General features: G+C 35.5%; 1 protein-coding gene and 1 long non-coding RNA gene across 5 annotated transcripts in view; one reads left to right on the top strand and one right to left on the bottom strand.

The window, feature by feature from the left end:
- LOC131802165 (uncharacterized) overlaps positions 1-12,257 on the top strand; it is a 106,589-nt gene extending 94,332 nt beyond the window's left edge. The window contains exon 3 of the long non-coding RNA XR_009342066.1: positions 11,710-12,257. This is a non-coding gene — a long non-coding RNA (uncharacterized LOC131802165). The remainder of the gene's footprint in view (positions 1-11,709) is intronic.
- Positions 1-15,104, bottom strand: part of LOC101894817 (rab11 family-interacting protein 5) — a 36,285-nt gene that overhangs the window by 3,808 nt on the left and 17,373 nt on the right. For 2 of the 4 annotated variants that reach the window (XR_891559.3, XM_011294671.3), the window contains exons 2-5: positions 4,010-4,154; positions 2,096-3,945; positions 1,413-1,564; positions 1,189-1,349 (exon numbers count right to left, since the gene is read on the bottom strand). Coding sequence is in view for 1 of the 4 variants with exons in the window: in XM_011294671.3 (XP_011292973.2) it covers positions 1,189-1,349; positions 1,413-1,564; positions 2,096-3,945; positions 4,010-4,154 (2,308 nt within the window). In the remaining 3 variants the exon portion in view is untranslated. The remainder of the gene's footprint in view (positions 1-1,188; positions 1,350-1,412; positions 1,565-2,095; positions 3,946-4,009; positions 4,155-15,104) is intronic. The other 2 variants (XR_891560.3, XR_891563.3) reach the window with 2 other exon arrangements.

Raw genomic sequence — 15,104 nt, 5'->3', positions numbered from 1 at the left:
ACAATCATAAATCTTTATAACATTTGAAATAAGAGTCTGATTGTCATCGCATTTCTCACATCCCCATATTTTTGTTAACGCAAGACCTGGCATGAAGATGGGATACATCGGCATACCCCTACTGGTACCACCCCCACAACGAGTCAACATTTCAAGTACCTCTCCCAAAAAGATAAAAAGAAAAAGAAAGAAGGATCATGAGAAGCGAACTGAGCATTCAATTCTCTTCAAATTTCACACATCCCAAAATTTTCTTTTAATTTTGCACATCCAAATATTTTTGTCTGTATTAGATGAAGTGGAACTTCGGTTCGCGCCCATTTGAACATTTTCCAAGAATTATAGGCCAAATCTGATACCTTGTAATCTTTGTATCAGATTCTGGTCAGATACAATATGGATAATATTGGCCCAATCTCCCCTATAAAGGGTCAAAAATTTAAATAATCGTAATTCACGCAATGAACACAAAAATGAATACATATACACCCATTGACTGAGGGTACACAACTGTCGGCGAGACCGACTGATACTTTTTAACTTGATTTTTTTTTTGCTTTACTTTCATAATAAGCTGGATTTCCCCCGTAATTATTGAAAACATTTAATTTTGTCGCATAGTGGTATTAGTCTTAAGTTCCCACTGTAAGTATTCTTGTATATGGGAAAAATTTGCGACTATTGAGCTTAATACAATTAATTCAACAAGAATAAAGATTAATTGAAAATCCACAGTAATTGGTCAGAATAATTTTAAAAATTTGCCTTTAAGAGATACACAATTATAAGCTGTTTTCTCAAAAACAAAAACATAGGATACCTAGGATGGGTTCTAATAGGCTAAGAGGTCTTTAAATCGAATATAAATTTAATGTTATTTGCTTGTGAAGGTGTTTCTTATAATTTTAACTTGCTCAGAATTCCAAGCGAGAATAGGGTTATCGTAACAAAATTTTGCTACATGCATTATGTGAAGGCATTCTTACCTTACCAGTTGAGAATTTATAAGCCTTAGAAATTTACTTAAAAAATGACTTAAAATAATAAAGCATTGGGACAACAGCAAACAATAATGGCAAGCAGAAACGAGTGGGGAATTTACTTAGGAAGAAATGGGATAGTTTAGAAATGATAGCATGCCTTAAATACTACTATAACTTCTTCCAAGAAAAATAAAACATTACTTACCTCTTCGCTGAAGTGGTGCGAGAATAGGGATTTTGTAATAATTTCGGCTGTGTTTCCATAACTCGCAAAAGTAAATTGTCCAAATAATCCTCCAGTTCTTTGACACGTTGACGCTGCAGCAGGGCTTCATTTTCCATGCCATTGGCAATTAGCATAAGTTCCTGGTGGGAGTAAAAAAGAAAACATTTAAAACATCAAGGTAACAAACTTCAATAATAACCTACCTCTCTTGATTTGCCTTCATATTTTTTGGCCAATGCTGCTGATATCTCGGCACGTCTTTCGGCCTGCGTAGAAGACTTTTCATGACCAATTATAATGCGTTCATTTGCCTTGGGACTAGGTGTAGAAGCAGTACTTACAGGTTGTTTGTTTTCTAAATTGGAGGGAATAAAAGGCAAGGCAAATTGCTGTTATTGAGTGTCTTTTCAAAAAACTTTCGTTTAGAAGAAAGCACTTATCTAATGTAAAAACAGAACAAAACCAAACGTCACTACTTATTAAGAATAATCATGCGTATGAGTGTTATGAATGTTTGTGTTTGTGGTGGGTGCAGTCTTTAGTTTTTTTTAAACCTGTAAGGACATTCTTTACGTGGGTGGATAGGATAGGTGGTTGTTTAATATTAATTCCATTTCAACGAATGAACAACGAGACGAATGTGGGACAAAATACAATGTGAAATACCAACAACTTAAGCGTATAAAAAAAGTAACAAAATAGCCAACAAAAAGTGGTTTATTGGATAGACAACTGCTCCAGTGGGAATGGGAAATGTAGGGGGAGATATTCTTATTCTTTTTTTTTTCTTTTTAGTTTTTGTTTTGGTGAGGCTTGGCTAACATAAGCTTGGTGGTTCCACAAACACAAAATCCATTTCATCATAAACGCCGACTACTCTTCTCACCTCGCAGCTCACCTCGATTATTGTGGTTCATGTTGTTGTTGTTGTTGTTGCTGAGTGCAAGACGTTCTTTAATCTCATGTTTTTCCTTCTTCTTTGTCTCTTCTTTTTGTTCTTTAGGTTTGCTATCGAATACTGGCTTCTCTTTAGATTCCTCAGGGGTTAGTAGGCGTTTTGAAAAGTTCAAAATCCTCAAATCTTCTTCACGTCGCTTGGCCTCACGTCGTTTTTCTTCTTCACGCTCCTCTAGTTCTTTTTGTAAAGCCTGTTCCTCTTCACGCAAACGCTTTTCATTGGCCTTAAGTTCGGCCTCCAATTTGGCATCTTCTGCAGCCCTTTGCAAGCGTAATTTTTCCTTTGCCTCCTCTTCTTCTTTGGCCCTAAGTTGTTCCTTTTCTTTTTCCAAGGAGGCAGAACTTCTGGGCCTGGGTTTAGGTTGTGGTGGTGACGAACGTGACTTGGCTGACGACATGGATTCATTTGCTAAAAAGTTACTAGTTTCCTCTTCGATATCGAAAACCTTGGCACTGTGCCGTTGTTCGAATTTGGCAAAGGAAGCATTGAATTTAGCAAATTCATTTTTCTCCTCCTCGGGTGATAGCAAGGAATCTTTGCGCAAAATTACTTCACTCTTGGGCTCATTGGTGGCAGTTGAAAATTTGAGATCTGTTGGTTTTTGGGGTTTCACTTCCTCTTCCGGCTCTTGTTTGGATGGTTTAGGAACTTCTGGTTCTTTAGATTTTTCGGGTAATTTTGGTGGTTCCTCTTCGGCTTCGGATTCGCTACTTGAACTGGAAGTGTCACTCAATGTTTCCGGTGTATGAGCCTCTCTCAAAGGAGGCAAAAATGATTTACCCAGTGATTCGTTGGCAGATGCCACCACCACTGATTCCTCTGGAACATTGCTGGAGGTCAAGGGCACCGAAACGGGTTCCCATGATCTGCGTTTCAATGAATCCGAATTACCACTGTCCGCACTGCGTCCATACAATTTCGATTCCCATTCGTCCAACTCGGTGTTGTTGTGTTTGCCATTAATTCTGATATCACCAGCTCCACCACCATTAACGCTTGTATCCATTTGAGGTGTACGTGGAGGTTTCGAGGGAGGCGGCAGAGTTCGAGCTCTAATGCTAAATTCATTTTCAATTTCTTCCAATTCCGGATCCACACTGAGGTTGTCTGATCCATCATATCTGAGATGGTGGTCCTTACCTTTGCCGGTCGAGCCCATCAGGGGAGAGGGATTCTTTGTTGCATAATTCGATGCAGGTGTCTGCAAACCGCCATCGCGCAAATTCAAAGAGCTAACCGAACTCTTTTGTGACAGTTTATCGAATTGAAATTCATCTTCGTCTTCGCTGTCGACGACACGTACCCGATTTGGCGTTCCAATGCTGGCAAATGAACCGGTATAGGACATGCCATCCTCATCGATGCCATCCTTGTTCTTCTTTTTGCCGGTGGGCAAATGCAATTTAGAACCGAACTTTTTGGCAATTTTCTTGATACCCTTACGTTTTTCTATTTGGCCAATTGAGAGCAAACTACCACCCACCGAAGATGCCAGCTGTCCTATGGAAGACTTGTGTTTTTCTTTTTTGCTCAAATCGGTTAGGGAGCCCGATTTGACAGTGAACGAAATCATGGCCATCAACTCGCCACGTTCCTTGTTCTTTTTCTCTTTGCCCGGTTTACTTTCCAATTTGTACCATCGCGATCTGGCACGATCATACGGATCCATTTCGTTGAGTGGCAACGTCACTTGTCCCAAGAATTCATCAATGGCCAAGTTGTTGCGGTGCAGACATGTTAATACCAATTCAGCTCTGTTGCCTTGATCGGGAATTTTTCTGCAATGAGAATTGAGTGGGTTTTTAATTCGAAGGTTGTTGGTGATATTTTCAAAATACTTACAATTCACATTCTTCATTCCACTGGACATTGCTTTCAGCCTTCTCCTTTACCGAGGTCTGGTATTTTTCTTTGCCCAACGCAATGGTGACAAAACAGTTGTTTGTGTTGTTTTTGCCCTTGCATAGTAAACCGCGGGCACTTTGTACTGTAAAAGACACATAGAAGGGAGAATGTTAAATAAATTTTGAAAACATTTGGAAAGGTAAATAAAGCGTTTCGAGAGTATTTGGTCTTCAGATTGTTACATTCAAAAATAAAAAAATAGTTTAAAATCTAAGCAGAAATGCGAAGTAGTCCTATTTACTTCCATGAAATCTTTATAATTTTGCTCTTCCAGATTTCACTGTTCAGTTCAAAAAAAAAAAAAAAAAAATACTGAAAAAGAACATCCCACTATTTTAAATTTGCAAAACTTCGTTTAAAACTATAGTAGATTTTTATAAATGAGAAAATGATTAATTGCTAAATTTCAAGTCAGGGTTACCATGACATGTCCCAAGTAAAAAAAACCACAAATTATTTGGCCATAAAATATTACACGTTTTGTTCGCCCATCAGAAATAAACTTGCAACATGGAAATGTGCGTGGCAGAAACGCTTACAACCATATTTCAGAAAAAATTGCAGCTATTAATTGATTTGAATTTCAAATGAGTCAATTAGAATAAATACTATATACATACAAAGGTATCAACGGCTTTTCTATTTTTTGTGATTTAGTGAGAATTTAATAGCGTCTATCCAAGACTTTCATAATTTTGAATCCACAACGTATTTTCGAGGATATTCACAATCTACGTTGACTTAAAACAATTTATTTGAAAGTCACCGAAATTTAGTTCCAATACAAAGTCGGGAGAAATAAAATTACGGTTTTTTTGTAAAGAGAGAAATATTAAACTTCCGTTTTTAAGAAACTTCTTCGAGTTTTCTATGTGAATACAGACATTATTTCACACCATCGCTTGCAACCTTCGGAAAAAAGTGTATTTATTAATTGATTACAATTTATTTTATTGTTATATTTATTTAATAAGTATATATAAATTTGATTTACTTTTGTTTAGTCGTACTCCTCAATTGTTAAGAAATTAATTTTATTATTTGTTTTATTGATTAACTTCAAGTGAAATCAAACAAATATAGATAAAGGCATTGATTAGATGCGAAAATAGCCACATCGCCTGGAGTTTGTTCCCGGTTACTGACAATCAATTTGTCTTATGGAACTCTCAGTCAAATTTTAAATTTTTAACTTGGGCTGACCAAAAAGAGTGATGAAATTCACGAAGTGTGAGTTCGATTTTATCCTTACTTTTACCCATCAGAAATAGCATTAAAAACTCAGCAGATTATGAAAGTAGAACTAAAAGTATTGTCATGTGTATCGACTTTTTATACTCTCAACCATACTATGGAGGGCATATTAACTTTGTCATTCCGTTTGTAACTCATCCAAATTCTTGATCAGCGCAAAATTCTAAGTCGATTTAGCGATGTCCGTCTTACTGACTGTCTGTCCATCTGCCTGTTGAAATCACGCTATCTTTCGAACGAATTGAGATAGGCTAAATATTACACACATGTGTATTTTCTCAGTAAGTTGAAAATAGGTCATGTCAGTTCACGTTTTCGTATAGCCCTCATATACTGGTACCTCTAAATATTAGGTATTTTGATGATGGCAGAAAGTGTCAAAAGAATGATATTCTATTCAAATTCAATAAAAATATCAAAATAATCCTAGACACTGTAGTGTGAGATTAAAAACCTGCAACAAAATCAAACGCCATAATTTATATACTTTTTTTAAATTTTATTGAATGAAAGCAAATATCGTCGGAAATAGCATCAAATTTTAGGATAATTCTCGATTTGTTTGAATTTGTCACCTTTGTCACGAATTATGGTCTTCAAACGGCCAATGAAACCGTCACACGCTGCCCGAATGTTGCTTTGCAGTATTTTTGACCATTCCCGGCGAAGCGCTTGCTTGAGGTGATCGACACTTTGGTATTTTTTAGTACCAACCTTGCTTTCCAAAATACTCCAGATACTTGGTATCCGGAGATGGTAGTCATTGTGAGCTGGTAATGAGGCGAGGAACCTCATTTGGTAAACATTCTTGGGTGGCGCGTGCTGAGTCCTGTTGGAATATCCAAGGTCTGCGGCCAAAATGTTTGCGTGCCCTAAGCTTAAATACACCCTCCGGAATATTTTCGCGATAATAATCGGCATTTATTCTGATACCACGGTCATTTATTAATACGAGCGGAGAGTGACCATCGACTGTTATGGCGGCCACATCATCACCATGGCCGCCGTTTGAGTTCTGGTGGCCAACCGAAGGTGCAGGTGGAGTGCTGTAACGATAGCCACTTGTGGTTTTCCAGCCAAATATAAATAAATCACACTAACACGCTTGAATTCCATCACGAATAACTTTTTTCTGATAAATTCTCACAAAAATCCTTTTGTTCGCTTGTAAACAATATAATGAGCTGTCACTGGAATAATTTTAAGAGCTGTCGGACGAGTGGCTTAGAAATGACAGCAGTCTGAAATTGGTTGCAGTTTTTTCATCTCACCCTGTATCTGTTGGTAAACCAACAAATAATTTCTTACTTTTTAGTTGACATTTAAAAAGCCAAATGCTTATTTCCTTTGTTGTTTCAAAATGCCCAAGCTTAATTCCATTTTTGTTGTTGCTTTTATTTTCTAAGTCATCATTAACCAAAGAAATGCTTTCTGAAGATTTAAAATATATTCGAAATATAAAAGTTAAATTTCGCAAGTTTCCTTAGAAGTTTAATTCAGTCCTCCCACAATTAGCATTTGAAATACCATCCAATTTAGCAGAGAACCATAACAATATGCCCCTAAAATAGATTTCCCACGATAAAATTAAATTCCAAAAACAAAACAAAATTTAATGGCGAGTTTTGTTTAATGCCAATGTATGGCGTCGTCAACATGGACGTGGCTCAAGGACAAATAAAACAGAGCACACAAAAAACAGAAACGGAAATGGGTGAGATTGAAATATAATTTCAACAAACAAATTTGGTTTGAAAACAACACACACACACACACACAAAACAATAACATTCGCAGATTTATCACAACCTTCAAGATTATTTTCAAAACCAAGTTTCTTTTCAATGAAAGTTCAACATTTCAAATCAAAGCATGTCTTGGACGGACGGCAGCTCAACATATCAAATATGCAGATCATTATTTACAGCGAACCATGTCAGCAATAGATTGCTGCCAACCGTCATCGAAACAATTGCCACTTCTGTGCAAAATTGCCACTGCTCGCAACAGTGACTGAATGAATGGCTTGGCTTGGCTTTCCAAAGAAATTTGAATTAGAAAACGATTAAAACGAATTGATGATTTGGAGTGAGATATAAAAACAAAAGTACCATACGAAAAAAGACGCGTGTTTTGCGTTGTTGTAGTCGTCTAGAGGAAATGGAAGAAAGCAACAAAAATACGTGGAAAAAAATGTTACAGTTGATCATTTGTTTCCCCCTCGGGATATTTTCTGTCCACAGCTGGTATCTTGAGTAACTATATTGGGATGTACCAGATCTGAATGGAATTTCGTGTTTTATGAGGTTCATGGATATTCACAATTTTGACCCTTAATGGGGGAGGTACCAGAAGCAATTGACCGATATATTCCATCTTCACATCAGATCTTGTGTTAGTAAAAATAATAGATTGTGTGAAATATGAAGAAAACGGAATGCTTATTTCGGATTTTATAATCGTATTGGTTATTCGAAACGTTGACCCTTTGAGGGGTAGGTACCTGAAGGAATGGTCCGATCTCTACTATCTTTATAACCGATCTTGTGTTGATAGAAATATTAAGATGTACCAAGTCTGAATGGAATCGGATGTTAATTTCGTGTTTTGTGAGCTTCATGAATATTCAAAATTTTGACCCTGTGGGGGGAGGTACCAGAGGGAGTAGACTTATATATTCCATCTTCACACCAGACCTTGGGTTAATAAAAATATTGTGATATGTGTAATTTTAAGACAATCGGACTCTTACTTTACATTTTATAAGAGTTGTAATTATTCATAATTTTGACCTTATGTGGGGGAGGTACTTAATGGAGTGGACCGATATTGTCTATTTTTGCATCAGACCTAGCACTACTGCAAATATTAGGATTTGCAAAGTTAGAGCAAAATCAGATTATCCTTTCTCTTTCTGCGCAGTATATCATTTTCTTTGAAATGTTGACATTTTGTATGGGAGGTACCATAAGGAGTAGACCGATATTGCCCATCTCCAAACCCGATCTAAGTTTGACAATAATAATACGATGTACCAAGTTTAGATCAAATTGGATACTCCCTTCGAAGGTTATCGTGCGCACCAACCAGTCAGTCAGACAGGCAGACGAACGGACAGACGGACATCGCTAGATTGACTCCAAATGTCCTGAAACGGATTTGGTCCAAAGAGACCTGGGATCTAAAACCGTTATTTCGATGAGACACGTTTTGGCCGTACCAAATGATATATACCCACTCTAGGTATATGGCTAAGGTATAAAAAACCGAAAAAATGACCGGGTCTGTGGCGCAATTACCCCAAGACAAAATGTACAACAAAAGAAACACGAAAAAAGTGTAAATAAAAACAAAAACAGCAACAGCAACAAATACGACACTTAAATTAGAAGACATTTGATGCCATGACGATCAATCATTAATTGCAAAAGAACCGGCAGGCAGTGTGCCACTTTACATGTCTCGCACCCAAACAACAGTAAAAATTGTTAACAAAAACAAAAAAAAATAAAAACATGGTCGAGAAAAAGGCAGCAACAACACAAATTCATATAAAAATAAAATAAGAAAGCCGCCATCAAAAAAATCTGAAATCAAAACACAATGGAAAGTAAAAGAAAGAAAAAATCAAACAACTTTGACGTTCACGTTTGGGTCTTGACGTCGAAAGCTGTTGCCGCTGCTGGCCCAGTCGTTGTGTACCGCCGCCGAATGGTGTGAATAATAATTTGTTTATTTTAAAACCACAGATAACCCACGGCGCAGCGATAAGAACGATAAAAGGCTTTAAATGGTGAGTGAATTCGCCAGCCAGCCAACAAATGGTTGAAGTTGTGACTGCCTTGCCAAGGTGTGAAGGGAATTCCAAAAATCAATTATAATTGATCGGAAAATAGTCAAGTTGCATTACAAAGGTATTTGCTGTATAGGAATGTTTATCTGTAGTGTAATCAAATGTGTTAAGTCATTTGTTGGCCTACTTAGGAATTTCGGAACTGTATTACTCATGGCCCCCACAGCAAGTGTAAAAATACAAATATTTCATTTTTGTCAGATATTTATGAAGTTTATTTGTTTTCTCAAAACCCTACTCTTGGAATATTTGAAAAAAAAAAAAAAATAATTTAATATATCAATGAGAAAATATTTAAAAAAAACTTCCGATTTTGGTTTTTAAAAATAGGTTCGAAAACATGATTTTTAACTAAAAAAAATCAAAAAGAAGGATTTTAGATTTGAATTTTCTTAAATACGACTTTATATCTAGTTTTGAAAATACATTATATATAACATAACATAGGGACAAAAAAATCCTCGGTGTGTATTGATAAAAAGCATTATTAGGATTAAAGTCGACTTTGTGAAATAAAAAAACTACAACCACGTAATAAGGTTGTTCCTTCCTTGCATTTGGTCCTTCGAGCCTTCACTTTTTTACAATAAAAAAAGAACCAAAAAGTAGATTTTCTCCAAACAGAGGAGTATTGCTGCAAAAAAGTAGAAAAAACATTGCGGTCCCTGGAAAATAAATTAGAAGAAGCTACAGTTAATCACGAGAAACTGACCCTATAGATCAAAATACGTTACATATTTCCAAAAATAGGTATGGGAGCTGATTCAGGCCTACACCTCATATATAGAAGCTATGAAAGCTGAAGCATTGGGAGATATTCATAAATCTAGAAAACAACAAAAAGCCGCAATATCTGCATAACCGACGGAAGAAATGGAATTGAAAGGGGTGCTGCCAGATGAGCCTAGAAATGTGTTTGATGACCGTGTGAATATTTTTTATAAAAGGCAGATGGAAACCCCTCGAGCAATCTGGATCATCCGATCAACTAAATACAAAAAAAAAAAACAATTTAAAAATTATCAGTCGGTTTTGCATACCCTCAGCCAATATTCGATTATTTAAATATAATTTGATTTCTATAATGATTATTCAAATTGTTGACCCTTCATGGAGTAGGTTCAGAAGGAATGGGCCAATATTATCCATTTCGTATACGCTTAGCAAATGTTCGATTATTTAAATACAATTTGACTTCCCTCCATGGAGTAGGTTCCGAAGTTGCTGACTTGTTTCGCAAGCATTAAAAATTATGACCCTTTGTGGGTGAGGTACCAGAAGCGGTTCGCAGCACATATATCATCTTCACCACAGATCAGATTATTTCGCTTTTCTGAGCGTTTTGTTTTTCAAAATCTTGAACCCTATGTGGAGCAAGTACTTGAAGGAATGGTCCGATTTCTACCATCTTTATAACAGATCTTGTGTTGATGGAAATATTGAGATAAACAAAATTTGAATGGCATCGGATGTTAATTTCACGTTTTATGAGCTTCATGGATATTCAAAATTTTGACCCTTTGTGGAGGAGGTACCAGAAGGAGTAAACCGATATACCCCATCCTCGAAGCAGATCTTTTGTTAATAGTGATATTGGGATGTGTGAAATTTGGAGGGATTTGTATGCTTTCTACGCATTTGTAAGCGGTTTTGTTATTAAAAAATGTCAACCCTTTTGTGGGGGAGGTACCAGAAGAAATGGACCGATCTCTACCATCATTATAACAGATCTTGTGTTGATAGAAATATTGAGATGTGCCAAGTCTAAATGGAATAGAATGTCAATTTTGCTCTTTATGAGTTTCATGGATATTACAAATTTTGCACCAGGAAGAGTGGGCCATATACATTCCATCTTCGCACCAGACCTTGGGTTGTTAAAAATATTATGATGTGTGTAATTTGAAGAAAATCGGACTCTTACATCACATTTTATAAAAGTTATAATTAATCAACATTTTGTCCTTTTTTGTTTTCCTTATATACCCTCTGTAACCATATGACTGAGAGTATTAAAATTATGACTATTATTCTGGAAATATATTCTTAAACATTCACGATTATTGTTGGTCTGAAGATCCTCAGAAGAAAGTCTCTAACAAAAAATGGTGTATTCTACGACCATTTAGTGCTAAAATCCTTAAAAAAAACAAATAATAGTCTGAATGACGAAATATTCTTAATAATGTCTACGATTATTATTCTTAAAAAATATGATTATTGATTTGAAAGCTATTCGACAAATGTTTTTAAGAAATCATCGAATGTTAGTCCGATTATTTCTTTGAAGATCCTTAGTACAAATAATTTCATAAGATCCATGATTTTGAACGGATAATGTTGAAAAATATTATTTTAACTTTTAAGAAAAATATGGAAAATTCAACGAACATCACTCTAAGGTCTCTTGAAATTTTTTCTTAAGAAATTCACGACTTTAGCTTAAACAGGGTGGCCCAGAAAGAGCGAAGTGTGTGTATACCTACAACTTTTTTTATTATAATGTGCTTTTTTTATTTTTTCTTTTCAGTACTTTGTAATGAAGACTTGGACAATTTATAATGGAGCAATACTCAACTGAACAAGATGCTCAAATGTACTATACAAATCAACGGTCCATAGGATATGGGCTACGAAAAGCCCGAACGTACTTCATCCACGACAATTATACCCAGTTAAGGTTACTATTTGGTGTGGTGTTTCTTTAGAAAGGACCGTGAACGTGGTGTCGCCATTTTATCACTGGTGATCGATATCGGTCCATGTTGGACAATTCTGTAAGGCCAGCCGTAGAAAAGGATGGAGCGAAAGCGTACATTGCGAGGGCCACAAAGGCTCGTAAAAAAGTAATATCGCGGAGAAACAAATTTAACCGTTCAGCATTCTCCAGAATAAACCGCTCCAGACAGCTTCCTTTTGGGGCCTAGGATATTTCAGGAATGAAAAACCAATATTCGAGACGAAGTTATCAGAAGTTTTGCGAAAGGTCATGGAAAATGTGTTGAAAAGAGCACATTTGTGCGAAGCAGAAAATGGGCACCACTTGCGGGACATCACTTTTAATAACTAATCTAAAAAATCTTTATAAATATAATGTATTTAAAAAATAAAAAAATGCCAAATAAAAAATTTTAATTCACACCACTTCTATTTTTCTGGGATACCATGTGCATAATATATCCTTAAAAACTAGAAAGTCCTTCAAATGTTTTTTAAGATATTCAAAACCATCCAACTGGTAGATTTTTTAATATAAATATTTTATAGACCTTGAAATAAAAGAAAAAGTATCCATAAATTCCATCACTCCAAAGCCATTAACACAAGACTGGGCCCTTAGTTTAGTTTCTGTTTGCGAAAAAGGTAAATAAAATGAACTTTAAATTGCTTACTCTAAAAAAAAAAAAAAACTTCACTACCGCATGCTAATCAATAGCCGAACAAATGGACAACAATAAATTTGCGATAAGGTGGTAAGTAAACATAACTAATTCAACTACTAATGCACTACAAAAAATCCATGACTAATGGGATTCAATTTGTGGTAGGTATTTCAAGGTAATGAATGAATGGTAGGTAGCGGTTTGGAAGCTAATAAAAATACGTTTGAAGAAGAAAAATATTTCAAAGGCATTTACCAAGTGATGAGGAATTAAATACAGCTGTACATATAAATGACTCAGCCATAGAAAGGATTTTATTAGACCCAGACTATATTTTCACTTATAATTCAAAATATTTTCTTAAAATATTTACAAATGTAATTATTCATTACAAACTTTGGTATGGTTCCAACAACATTTCCTCTCAAATTAAGGTGAAAGTTGTTAATCCGAAATTATCAAAAAAAAAGAGAAATAATCCTAAAAATAAAAATTTAATTGTTAATAATTTAATATAATGGCCAGCTAAATAAGGCCATAAACTAATCTTGAAAAGCAGCCATTAAACTTGAAGATAGTCGTCCATTAATTCAAAGGTGATGGGTACGCAACAAAATCATTATGATAGAATGAAGAAAAAAATCCATCCAACGTGCTCTTCTCCCCCTCCATCCATCTCTTCACCTTTGTGGCACAAATGGAAAATAAACACACAACGAATAAACAACCACTTGGTATTCCGAACAAAGTCAATTGTCACCGGTTTCCATGTCATGTTCATTGCATCTGTTGGTATCTAGCTTCAATTTCTGCCACACCACACCACGTCCATAGATATGAGATGTTCAGTTCATTCGATGGATTGCTCTTTTTTTTTTAATTGTAATTTTCACAAAAAGAAAGAGAGATGAAAAATAATAAAAAAACAAACAAATGAAAAATAGCAAAAAATGGAAACGAATAATGTCACTTGCAAAATGTGCAAAGATCAAGATCAATGGGGCCAGATAGGTAGGTAGTTAGATAGTCAGCCAGTCATAGCCAACACAAAAACAGATCATGCCAAACCCAAACACGCTGGTGAAACAAACTTAATGTTGATTGGTTAGCTTATTTACATTGTTAATGGGAGGGTTATCATAACAACTTTTTTTTTAATTAGAATATTGGCAATTATAATTTTTATAACGGATTTTAAAAATCGGTAACCCCAAAAACTTTCTTAATAAAGCCTACAACTATTGAGGCCTGATGGTTCTTTAAAAAAAACTATTCTCAAAGGTTCTGATGGCCTTTAAAAACATTCTTAAATAGCACCGAATTGAGGGTCGGATGACTCTTAAAAACCTAAATGGCCGATATTAAAAATATACTATTAAAAATCACGAATTTTTGATTACGTCCACCTTATAATAGGCATTTTAAAAATCCTCAATAAATGAATGGTTTCATGGTTTTTATTAAAAACTATAAATCCACGATTTTTGGTGTCGTAGACTTGTCCCGAGGACCGTAAAGAAATATAAAAAAAAAATTATGAGTATACACCCCTTGGATCTTGTAAAATCAATTTTAATCCAGTAAAGAAAGTCTTAAGGTCAGACTGGCCGACTTTATGTTACCCTACACCCCATGTATTTGGTGCATAATTAACTTGAAATCGGATAAAGATATACATGGGAGCTATATCCTAATCTGAACCGATCTCGATAAAATTTGGCAAAGGTATTTCTGAGCTGCATTTGATATATTTCACCGAATATCGTTGTTAAGGAGTGCATGTTAAGGCTGTGGAGATATATATATCTGAACCGATTTTCACCAAATTTGACATACTTATTTCTAGGCTCAATTTAGTCGTAAGTGCAAATACCATCCTATTTGGCCTAATATTACACGTTTGGTGCACAATAAAAGGCAAATCGGACGAAGATATATATGGTAGCTATATATAAATCTGAACCGATCTCGATAAAATTTAGTATAGGTATTACTGAACTGTATTTGATATACAGGGTGAGATGAAAAAACTGCAAACAATTTCAGACTGTTGTCATTTCTAAGCCACTCGTCCGACAGCTGTTAAAATTATTCCAGTGACAGCACATTATAATGTTTACAAGCGTACAGAAGCATTTTGGTGAGAATTTTCCAGAAAAAAAGTTATTCGTGATGGAATTCAAGCGTGATAGTGTGATTTCTTTTTATTTGGCTGGAAAACCACAAGTGGCTATCGTTAGAGCACTCCAGCATTTAAATGTAAATAAATCTTTTGTGTCTCGTACCATCGCTCGTTACCGGTTACCGTGATACTGGTAGTGTAACCCGAAGTCAAGGAAGTGGACGGAAGAAAACAGCAACATCAGCAGAAATGGTTCGGAAATAGACTCAAAAGAGCTAAAGAGTTGCTTCGCTTGGCCGAAAGTGGAGAACCGCCGTATTTAGTTTTCTCCGATGAGAAAACATTCGTTCTTCAGCAGTTTGTAAACCAACAAAATTATCGTTTTTACTTGCCAAAGAGGTCAGCTGAAAATGTACACCT

The sequence above is a fragment of the Musca domestica genome, unplaced genomic scaffold (genome assembly GCF_030504385.1).
Source record: "Musca domestica strain aabys unplaced genomic scaffold, Musca_domestica.polishedcontigs.V.1.1 2, whole genome shotgun sequence".
Classification (NCBI taxonomy): domain Eukaryota; kingdom Metazoa; phylum Arthropoda; class Insecta; order Diptera; family Muscidae; genus Musca; species Musca domestica.
The sequence above is the reverse complement of the archived record's forward strand: the minus strand, read 5'-3'. Positions and strand labels throughout refer to the sequence as shown.